Raw genomic sequence first — 12,104 nt, forward strand, 5'->3', positions numbered from 1 at the left:
GAGCTCGCGCGGAAAGATTTAAGTGTCAGTTTTTCTCGCGCGCTGTTCGAGAGCGAATCGGTAGAGAAATACACTGAAGAGCCAAAGAAACTGGTACACCTGCCCAGCATTGTGCGAGCACGCCGAAGTGCCGCTACACGACCTGGCACGGACTCGACTAATGCCTGAAGTAGTGCTGGAGGGAACAGACACCACGAATCCTGCAAAGCTGTCTGTGGAGTAAGAGTACGAGGGAGTGGAGATCTCTTCTGAACAGCACGTTGCAAGGGATGCCAGATATGCCCAAAATGTTCATGTCTGGGGAGTTTGGTGGCCAGTGGTAGTGTTGAAACTCAGAAGGGTGTTCCTGGAGCCACTCTGTAGCAATTCTGGACATGTGGTATGTGGCATTGTCCAGCTGGAATTGTCCAATCCGTCGGAATACACGATGGACATGAATGGATGCAGGTAATCAGACAGGATGCTTACGTACGTATCACCTGTCAGAGTAGTATCTAGATGTATCAGAGGACCCATATAACTCCAACAGCACACGCCCCACGCCATTACAGAGCCCCATCAACTTGAACTGTTCCCTGATAACATGCAGGTTCCTTGGATACATGAGGTTGTCTCCATACCCGTACGCGTCCATCCGATCGATACAATATGAAAAGAGACTCGTCCCCGACCAGGCAACATGTTTCCAGTTATCAACAGTCCAGTGTCGGTGTTGACGGGCCTAGACGAGGCGTAAAGCTTGTGTCGTGCAGTCATAAAGGGTACACGAGTGAGCCTTCGGCTCCGAAAGCCATATCCATGATGTTTGGCTGGCTCTGAGCATTATGGGACTTAACTGCTGTGGTCATCAGTCCCCTAGAACTTAGAACTACTTAAACCTAACTAACCTAAGGACATCACAAACACCCATGCCCGAGGCAGGATTCGAACCTGCCACCGCAGCGGTCCCGCGGTTCCAGACTGTAGCGCCTTGAACCGCTCGGCCACTCGGGCCGGCATGATGTTTCGTTGAATGGTTCGCCCGGTGACACTTGTTGATGGCCCAACATGAATCCTGCAGCAATTTACAGAAGGGTTGCACTTCTGTCACGTTGAACAGTCGTCGTTGGTCCCGTTCTTGCAGGATCTTTTTCCGGCTGCACCTATGTCGGAGATTTGCTGTTTTACCGGATTCGTGAAATTTAGGGTACACTCGTCAAATGGTCATACGGGAATATCCCCACTTCATCGCTACCTCGGAGATGCTGGGTCCCATCGCTCGTGCGCCGACCACAACACCACGTTCAAATCTGCCATTGTAGCAGCAGTAACTGATCTAACAACTGCGCCAGAGACTTGTCGTCTTATAAAAGGTGTTACAAAAAGGTACGGCCAAACTTTCAGGAAACATTCCTCACACACAAATAAAGAAAAGATGTTATGTGGACATGTGTCCGGAAACGCTTAATTTCCATGTTAGAGCTCATTTTAGTTTCGTCAGTATGTACTGTACTTCCTCGATTCACCGCCAGTTGGCCCAATTGAAGGAAGGTAATGTTGACTGCGGTGCTTGTGTTGACATGCGACTCATTGCTCTACAGTACTAGCATAAAGCACATCAGTACGTAGCATCAACAGGTTAGTGTTCATCACGAACGTGGTTTTGCAGTCAGTGCAATGTTTACAAATGCGGAGTTGGCAGATGCCCATTTGATGTATGGATTAGCACGGGGCAATAGCCGTGGCACGGTACGTTTGTATCGAGACAGATTTCCAGAACGAAGGTGTCCCGACAGGAAGACGTTCGAAGCAATTGATCGGCGTCTTAGGGAGCACGGAACATTCCAGCCTATGACTCGCGACTGGGGAAGACCTAGAACGACGAGGACACCCGCAATGGACGAGGCAATTCTTCGTGCAGTTGACGATAACCCGAATGTCAGCGTCAGAGAAGTTGCTGCTGTACAAGGTAACGTTGACCACGTCACTGTATGGAGAGTGCTACGGGAGAACCAGTTGTTTCCGTACCATGTACAGCGTGTGCAGGCACTATCAGCAGTTGATTGGCCTCCACGGGTACACTTCTACGAATGGTTCATCCAACAATGTGTCAATCCTCATTTCAGTGCAAATGTTCTCTTTACGGATGAGGCTTCATTCCAACGTGATCAAATTGTAAATTTTCACAATCAACATGTGTGGGTTGACGAGAATTCGCACGCAATTGTGCAATCACGTCATCAACACAGATTTTCTGTGTACGTTTGGGCAGGCATTGTTGGTGATGTCTTGATTGGGCCTCATGTTCTTCCACCTACTCTCAATGTAGCACGTTATCATGATTTAATATGGGATACTCTACCTGTGCTGCTAGAACATGTGCCTTTACAAGTACGACACAACAGGTGGTTCATGCACGATGGAGCTTCTGCACATTTCAGTCGAAGTGTTCGTACGCTTCTCAACAACAGATTCGGTGACCGATGGATTGGTAGAGGCGGACCAATTCCATGGCCTCCACGCTCTCCTGACCTCAATCCTCTTGACTTTCATTTATGGGGGCATTTGAAAGCTCTTGTCTACGCAACCCCGGTACCAAATGTAGAGACTCTTCGTGCTCGTATTGTGGACGGCTGTGATACAATACGCCATTCTCGTTCCCGGGTTCGATTCCCGGCGGGGTCAGGGATTTTCTCTGCCTCGTGATGGCTGGGTGTTGTGTGATGTCCTTAGGTTAGTTAGGTTTAAGTAGTTCTAAGTTCTAGGGGACTGATGACCATAGATGTTAAGTCCCATAATGCTCAGAGCCATTTGAACCATTTTTTTGAACCAATACGCCATTCTCCAGGGCTGCATCAGTGCATCAGGGATTCCATGCGACGGAGGGTGGATGCATGTATCCTCGCTAACGGGGGACATTTTGAACATTTCCTGTAACAAAGTGTTTGAAGTCAGGCTGGTACGTTCTGTTGCTGTGTGTTTCCATTCCATGATCAATGTGATTTGAAGAGAAGTAATAAAATGAGCTCTAACATGGAAAGTAAGCGTTTCCGGACACATGTCCACATAACATATTTTCTTTCTTTGTGTGTGAGGAATGTTTCCTGAAAGTCTGGCCGTACCTTTTTGTAACACCCTGTATAGGAGTTGCCGACCGCAGCGCCGTATTCTGCCTGTTTACGTGTCTCCATATTTGAATACGCGTGCCTATACCATTTTCTTTGGCGCTTCAGTGTAGCTTGAAGGTGGTTTGATGAAATCTTTGCCAGGCACTTAGCTCGAATCGCAGAGTAGTCACGTAGATGTAGAAATGCGACGCTGCCTGCCGTACCTGCTCATCAGAGGCGCCGCCCACAGTACGTCTATCGCTGGCGCTATCGTGTCGTATCGCGCCATCAGCTGCCTCCAACACGGGTCGCGATAAGGCTGAGAAGGTCCCCGGCGCAGTCGGGCGTGCAGGAAAGAGCGGGCGCTGACCGTCGGCTGTGGCAGCGTTACGTACTGCTGATGGCGCGTGCGGCTCTGCTGTGTCTGCTGCTGGTTGCAGCTTCGCTGCCCTTCTCACAAGGTTCGTTGCTCTGTGCTCTGCTCCGTGTATTGTAACGCTGCAACTTCTCGAACGCTGTATGCGAGTAGTACTTATTTCAGTTTTGGGCCAGCAGCGTATTTACGTCACCCGTGGCACGATTATTTCGGTTTTGTTTGTCTTAATTGTTGGTCACCATGGTTCTTGCGGCGGCTTTACTCAAACAGATGCAAGATGATGTTATCTCCCAAGTTTTCTCGGCGTGATTGGTTATACTTCCTGAAGTTCAGCCAAGCTGGAGTCCAGGCAGCGAGCACACAACAACAGCACATGAACAACACGACAGGGTTAGTCGTGGAAATTTTGTGGATAAAGTGGAAACATTAACTCGGTTGTACACCTGAAAGCCCCCGTAGATGCAACACGTACTTTGTCACTGTTAACTCTCTTAACCAATGGGCGTCACACGACTGGCAGAAATGGTTAAAACAGTTTTTAATTAAAATAATGACTTGCATTCCGAGCACTTACTGAGTTGTGAGAAACGTATGAAAGCTTCGCACCTGCACATGAGACCGTTTGTTACTTTGTGTGTGAGTTGCGTTTGGCTGTCTGTGTGTTTGCCGTCTAATTCTGACGAAGGCCTTACTGACCGAAAGCTAATTTGTGACAGTTCTTGTTGTGCCTTTCTGCGACTCAGCATCTCCGCTATATGGTGAGTAACAACTTTCCTTTTCACAATATAGTTACATTTCATCCTGGAGTTTCCATTGTTTGATGTTTTTTACTAACTAGCCTTTTACCCGTGGCTTCCCCCCGTGTACGCGTGTGCCTCATTTATAGCTAACAAATATGTCTGACCTTCTGCTGTTTTACACCATACGGCACCCAGGGAGGATGCTAAAATATATCTGTGATATTCAGCCATGTGGCACAATACTAGTTCCCGAAACACGTCGACAAAATTATTGGCTGCTCGCTGTAGTGTTCATTCTCGCGATCTAGTTAACAAATTGAACAGACTAAAATAAGAGATAAACTGCGCTTGATACCTTTAAAGTATTCCAAGTCAACTAAATACAGAAACGAAACAACCAACAGGTAGTTTTAGGACATTTCTTATCCCCATCCTCATCCCTTGAATTAGTAGGAATATCAAACTCACACAGTACTTTCATTTATTTATTTTATTTTTTTACAGCTTATTTGGACTGATCATATTAAGACCTTAAGGTCCTCTCTTACATTTAACGTGCAAAAAACACATATACAAAAGATTACATAAGTCACAATAATAATGATTTGCATTATTAATAAAAATAATAATTCGCAATACTACTACTACTACTACTACTAATAATAATAATAATAATAATAGTTACCCTAATAATGATGACAAAATAATGGAAGAATTAACAATGATACTAATTAGTTACTACATAAAACTCAATAATAATAAATTCCAATATTAACAAAAGTAATGATTTGCAATAATAACAATAATAGTAAGAATAATAATAATAAAATAACGGATGAATTAAGAATGATATTGATTAGTTTAGCACTTTTGAAGCCTTGTTTAGTATTAGAAGAAGTGAAGTGGATAACGAAAGAGGAGAGGATTGAAATGAAAGTGATAACGGTTGCTAGGAAAGAAGAGAATTTCAATAGAGAACTCTGCAGGCAATGGGAAGGAAAAGTTGGGGGGGGGGGGAGGGAGAATTGGTAAGAGTGAGTTGCATGAGGAGATAGCTATTGTGATGGAAGAGAGGCCATTAGCAATCTTCTGAAGTTTCAAACAGTTTTAATTTCTCTAATATTTTGAGGAAGATTGTTACAAAGTCGGATTCCTGATACCGAAAATGATTTAGAGAACATGCAAGTGTTCGTAGTGATACAGAGATTATTTTACTTTGTTGTGAACGAGTGTTTCTGCTGTGTTCAGATAGTAGTGTAAGGGTTGCACAGGATGGAGTAGCGTGGAGAGCTGCATCAAACCGGTCTCTGGACTGAAGACCACAACAACAACATGGGTTACAAAAGTGCAACATAATTTTATGTGAACACTTATAGATTGTCGATGTCGGTGAAACGATAGCATCGGCGTCTGCGAGAATGCTCCATTAGTTTCATTTATTACGAGAAAACTGTGGTTAATTTCAGTCGATTTAGGCTCAGAAAGTTGATGCAATTTGGAGCGTAATTCTTCTCCCCACATACGTCTCTTACATGGACATAATTCTCATCTTGCACAAGATCCACTCTGTAAGGAGTGCCCATCGCGTAGACCCTGGCGTAACAAGTTTACTTTCCGACAAACATAAAAAACAATTAACTTCCCCTAACATTTCTCTGCTGAGAGTGGCCCATTACAAAGAATGTTAAAATTCACTTCACAAATTGCATATCAGTTACGAAACACATACAAGGTTTCACTCACAAGTGAAATTTCGAAGTTATAGAAAAACCAATGAAATGAAAATGATCGTATGGCATTGTTCCCCGGGAAGCCCCTTGAGGGGGAGTTCGGCCGCCGTATTGCAAGTCCTTTTTAGTTGACGCCACTTCGGCGACTTGCGGGTCAATGATGATGAAAGACACACAACACCCATCCCCTGCCAGGAATCGAACACGGGCCCCTTACGTGGTACGTGGAAACGCTACCCCTACGCTACGGAGGCGGACAGAAAAACCAATGTTTTTGGTAGTACAAAATTAGACTGCTAATGGTTTGATATTAATTTGGAATAAGGCACCGAATCCGGTGTTAAAGCATTACCCGGAAGAAGTCAGGTGCTGTCGTAACTTAATCGTCATTGTGCAATTTATTTCGCGCAATAACGATCGGCAGAAATAAAAAATGTACCAAATAATACGGAAACTAGTGAAATTTTGGTCCGAAATGATGAGTTAATTTTGACACTGTTTGGAAATTACTTTAAATGAACGGTTGCCAGCTCACTTGGTGTGAGCGAAATCAATTACAACTCTTGACTTTGATGTTAAATTACGTTACTATTGTAACATACTGGCAAGCATGGACAGTCGCAAAGTCACTGACTCGCATTCATTATCAAAACACAATGATCACCCAGAAAAACTTTCAATCATGGACAAAAGCAAACTTGTAACTACTTCATGAAATTAATTCCTAGTTCCTTACACTACCAGTTCAGTAACAACTGAACCACGTTTTTCTCTGTAATGCTAACTGATTGTGGCTATTACGTGTCATAGGGTGGTAATAATACACTTTAGACATCGAATATACATTTATTTAGCACAGAAGCAAGCGAGTACTACATGGCAGTACAAACGTAGCGCTCCGAGAGAACAGAGACAAAGGTAAATCAAAGATGATCGAGTCCAAAGATGGCGCTTTACACCAGAGGCGCCAGATGCTATTAAACTGTTTTGCAAAAGGTAAACTTTTCGAAAAGAATAATTTTAGTATTTAAATTTACTGTTTTGCAATAATAACTGGTTTTTAAAATGATTTCGGAGTTCGCTACTTCGAATTATTGTTACGTAAATTACTTCTCATACAGAATTGTATGAACACGAAGTATTGTGAAATAAACTGCTTTGTCAGATAACTTGTCAATAAACAGCACTTAATTAGTAAGTCCAAAAAAAACTAACTTTTTGTTACGTAAATTACTTCTCACAGAAAATTGTCCGAACATGAAATATTGTTAACTATACTGCTTTGTCAAATTACTTGTCACTAATCAGCACTTAATTATAAAGTGAAAAAATAAACTTTTAGTTCACTTTCATAAAACTATTAATCAATTCGATAAACTTTCACTCTTCGTATCATTTACATTCACTTCATTAATGACACTCGGGTAATTATGGGTACGGAGAGGATCCTGTCAGGTTGTTGTTACTGAGGATTACACAGTTTCACGCACGCAAGTTGCTAACGTATTTATTATTGTACGATTCGCAACTGACACTGGCAAGCCTTTTACAATTCTAAGTGATAAACTCGTCGGGTCTTACTTCGTAGCGGTGCAGTCGGTGCGGCGAAGTCTGTAATACCACGACAATGTAAGGCCACAGGCTGTTCACCACGCTGAACTTCGGGCCCCTCAGCGCTCTTCTTAAGCACTGGTTAACCTTGATGCTTTGCGCTGTGCCCAATTACTTCTCCACATTATGCCTGGCCACACCGTACGCGGGATCTTGCGTCCTCTCGCAGCAGAATTCCTCCTTTGCGTCCAACCCACTCACTCGCAACTAACCGACTGTCCATACCACCTGACAGACACTGCCCGACTGACCGCGCTGCTGCGCTCGGGGACAGTACGACAGTAACTATAATCTCTTTGGTTTACATTACGGTATTCCCTGACTTGGCCAATACGTCTACTACAATTCCTTACATTATATTTCAGTGGTTATTTGCACACAGAAAATTATTAAAACATATGTATACCACAATAATATTCACAATATATTTATACACTTCATTTAAATGTACATAGTTAGTAACGCAGGAAAATAATTATATGCGGGCACTGTGTTGTGTTGCAAGATGAGCTCAGTGACTTCGAACGTGGACTGGACATTGAAACGTCCGTGATGAACTTTTTTTTTTGCTCAGACGACATCCAACCATTCTAAAGCTGCCGAAGTCGATTGTTGGTGATGTGATTGTGAAGTGGAAGCGCGGAGGAACCGCCAAAACTGAACTAAGAACAGGCAGACCTGCGTTCCTATGGAATATCGCCTCAATTGTGCGACTGAATTCGTAATTCCCTGTCAGAAAGGACACAGTTCGTAGTAATATACGTAAAGTCATCGAGTGAAACAGAAGTAATATCCGGCGTTCCCCAAGGAAGTGTTACAGGCCCACTCTTGTTCCTGATATACAGGGTGGTGGTCCATTGATAGTGACCGGGCCAAATATCTCAAAAAATAAGCATCAAACGAAAAAACTACAAAGAACGAAACTCGTTAGCTTGAAGGGGGAAACCAGATGGCGCTATAGTTGGCCCGCTAGATGGCGCTGCCATACGTCAAACGGATATCAACTCCGTTTTTTAAAATAGGAACCCCCATTTTTTATTACATATTCGTGTAGTACGTAAAGAAATATGAATGTTTTAGTTGGACCAATTTATTCGCTTTGTGATAGATGGCACTGTAAGAGTCACAAACGTATAAGTACGTTGTTGGTTGGTTGGTTTGGGGGATTAAAGGGGCCAGACTATAAGTACGTGGTATCACGTAACATTCCGCCAGTGGGGACGGTATTTGCTTCGTGATACATTACACGTGTTAAAATGAACCGTTTACCAATTTCGGAAAAGGTCGATATTGTGTTGATGTATGGCTATTGTGATCAAAATGCCCAACGGGCATATGCTATGTTTGCTGCTCGGTATCCTGGACGACATCATCCAAGTGTCTGGACCGTTCGCCGGATAGTTACGTTATTTAAGGAAACAGGAAGTGTTCAGCCACATGTGAAACGTCAACCACGACCAGCAACAAATGATGATGCCCAATTAGGTGTTTTAGCTGCTGTCACGACTAATCCGCACATCAGTAGCAGACAAATTGCGCGAGAATCGGGAATCTCAAAAATGAGAATGCTACATCAACATAGATTGCACCCGTGCCATATTTCTGCGCACCAGAAATTGCATGGTGACGACTTCGAACGTCTTGTACAGTTCTGCCACTGGGCACAAGAGAAATTACGGGACGATGACAGACTTTTTGCACGCGTTCTATTTAGCGACGAAGCGTCATTCGCCAACAGCGGTAACGTAAACCGGCATAATATGCACAATTGGGCAAAGGAAAATCCACGATGGCTGCGACAAGTGGAACATCAGCGACCTTGGCGGGTTAATGTATGGTGCGGCATTATAAGAGGCAGGATAATTGGCCCCCATTTTATCGATGGCAATCTAAATGGTGCAATGTATGCTGATTTCCTACGTAATGTTCTACCGATGTTACTACAAGATGTTACACTGCATGACAGAATGGCGATGTACTTCCAACATGATGGATGTCCGGCACATAGCTCGGGTGCGGTTGAAGCGGTATGAATAGCATATTTCATGACAGGTGGATTGGTCGTCGAAGCGCCATACCATGGCCCGCACGTTCACCGGATCTGACGTCCCCGGATTTCTTTCCGTGGGGAAAGTTGAAGAATACTTGCTATTGTGATCATCCGACAACGCCTGACAACATGCGTCAGCGCATTGTCAATGCATGTGCGAACATTACGGAAGGCGAACTACTCGCTGTTGAGAGGAATGTCGTTACACGTATTGCCAAATGGACTGAGGTTGACGGACATCATTTTGAGCATTTATTACATTAATGTGGTATTTACAGGTAATCACGCTGTAACAGCATGCGTTCTCAGAAATGATAAGTTCACAAATGTACAAGTATCACATTGGAACAACCGAAATAAAATGTTCAAACGTACCTATGTTCTGTATTTCAATTTAAAAAACCTACCTGTTACCAACTGTTCGTCTAAAATTGTGAGCCATATGTTTGGGACTATTACAGCGCCATCTATCACAAAGTGAAAAAGTGGTCCAACTAAAACATTCATATTTCTTTAAGTACTACACGAATATGTAATAAAAAATGGGGGTTCCTATTTTAAAAAACGCATTTGATATCTGTTTGATCTATGGCAGCGCCATCTAGCGGGCCAACCATAGCGCCATCTGGTTTCCCTCTTCAAGCTAGACAAGTTTGGTTCTTTGTAGTTTTTTCGATTGACACTTATTTCGTGAGATATTTGATCCGGTCACGATCAATGGACCACCCTGTACATTAGCGACATAGGAGACAACTGAGTAGCCCTCTTAGATTGGTTCAAATGGCTCTGAGCACTATGGGACTTAACATCTGAGGTCATTAGTCCCCCAGAACGTAGAACTACTTAGACCCAAGGCAGGATTCAAACCTGCGACCGTAGCAGTCGCGCGGTTCCAGACTGAAGCACCTAAAACCGCTCGGCCACCAGCGACCAGCTCTTAGATTGTTTGCAGATGATTTACCACCTCGTCAAGTCATCAGATGACCAAATCGAATTGCAAAGTGGTTTAGATAAGATATATTTATGGTGTGAAAAGTGACAATTGACCCTGAATGAAGAAAAGTGTGAAGATATTCACATGATTACTGAAAGAAATCCGCTAAATTTCGATTAGGCGATAAGTCACACAAATCTGAATGCTGTAAATTCAACTAAATACTTGGGGATTACAATTAAAAATAACCTAAATTCGAACAATCACATAGATAATGTGAGCAGAGCAAACCAAAGAGTGCGATTCATTGGCAGAACACTTAGACGGTGCAACAGGTCAACTAAAGAGACTGCTTACACTACACTTGTCCGCCCTGTTCTGGAGTATTCCTGTGCGGTGTGGGATCCTCATCTGTTGGGACTGACGGATGACATCAAAAAAGTTCAAAGAAGGGCAGCTCGTATTGTATTATCGCGAAATAGGGGAGATACGCGAATTGGAGTGGCAGTTAATAAAACTAAGGCGTTTTTCGTTGCGACGGGATCTCCTCACGAAATTTCGATTACCAGTTTTCTCCTCCGATTGCAAAAACATTATGCTGGCACCCACCTACATAGGGAGAAATGATCATCACGATAAAATAAGAGAAATTAGGGCTCGCACAGAAAAATTTAAGCGCTAGATTTTCCCGCGCGCCTTTTGAGAGACAGCTTGAAGGTGGTTCATTAAACCCTCTGGCAGACACTTTACTGTGAATAGCAGAGTAATCACGTAGATGTAATCTACAAAATGATGGCCAGGTCCTGCAAAAAGTGTCATCACTTCTGTCTCTATGCTGTTCATTTTTGGAACACAACCTACGACCAGCTTAGAGACAGAACTGATGACACTTTTTGCAGGACCTGACCATAATTTTGCAGAACAATGCTCAAGCAGGTACAATGCAAGCTGTTACTAATTTGTTTGACTGGTGGGGCTGCTAAGTGCTATACCACCTCTTGCACTCTCCTGACTTAAGCGCTCGTGAGTTCAACTCGGTTTCTAAATTGAAGGAAACACTTCACGGCATTCGCTTCAGAACTGCTACAAATTCGTCCGGCAAGAGACCGCGCCGCTCGAACTGTCAACACAACTGGCACTGCTAATCCTACGACATCCACATCGCTGGCAACGGGTTATACACAATGCTGGTGACTGCTTTAAAGGTTAGTAAAACTTTGAAACATGTATCCATTTTGTACGAGCTGTAGATAGTTGCCACTATAAAGTTCCAACTCTCGTACAACCGCTCGCTCGTAGAAAGGCCCATACCCGAAGACTGGAAAATTGCACAAGTCACACCTATACCTAATAGAAAGGAAATAGGATTCAGAGAAAATAGTTCTTGTGCAACGTAATTACCTCTTTTAATAATGAGTGCTATCGACAGGGGACGTCAAATTAATACTATATTTTTAGATTTCCAGAGGGCTTTTGACATCGTTCCTCACAAGCGGCTTCTAATTAAATTACGTGCCTCAGTTGCGTGACTGGGTCCGTGGTTTTCCGTCCGAAAGCTCACAGTCCGTAACAATTGA

At 43.5% G+C, this 12,104-nt stretch overlaps 1 protein-coding gene and 1 non-coding gene across 2 annotated transcripts in view; one reads left to right on the top strand and one right to left on the bottom strand.

Annotated features, from left to right (window-relative positions):
• Positions 1-909: 909 nt before the first annotated feature.
• Positions 910-993, bottom strand: Trnas-gga (transfer RNA serine (anticodon GGA)). The gene is given in 2 exon segments: positions 910-944; positions 954-993. It is a non-coding gene; the product is annotated as a tRNA-Ser (tRNA).
• A 2,424-nt stretch (positions 994-3,417) lies between these two features.
• LOC126242201 (uncharacterized) overlaps positions 3,418-12,104 on the top strand; it is a 90,747-nt gene continuing 82,060 nt past the window's right edge. Inside the window, exon 1 of the mRNA XM_049948069.1 lies at positions 3,418-3,547. Within this exon, the coding sequence (XP_049804026.1) occupies positions 3,487-3,547 (61 nt within the window). The 5' untranslated portion in view covers positions 3,418-3,486. The remainder of the gene's footprint in view (positions 3,548-12,104) is intronic.

The sequence above is a fragment of the Schistocerca nitens genome, chromosome 1 (genome assembly GCF_023898315.1).
Source record: "Schistocerca nitens isolate TAMUIC-IGC-003100 chromosome 1, iqSchNite1.1, whole genome shotgun sequence".
In the NCBI taxonomy this organism is placed as follows: Eukaryota; Metazoa; Arthropoda; class Insecta; order Orthoptera; family Acrididae; genus Schistocerca; species Schistocerca nitens.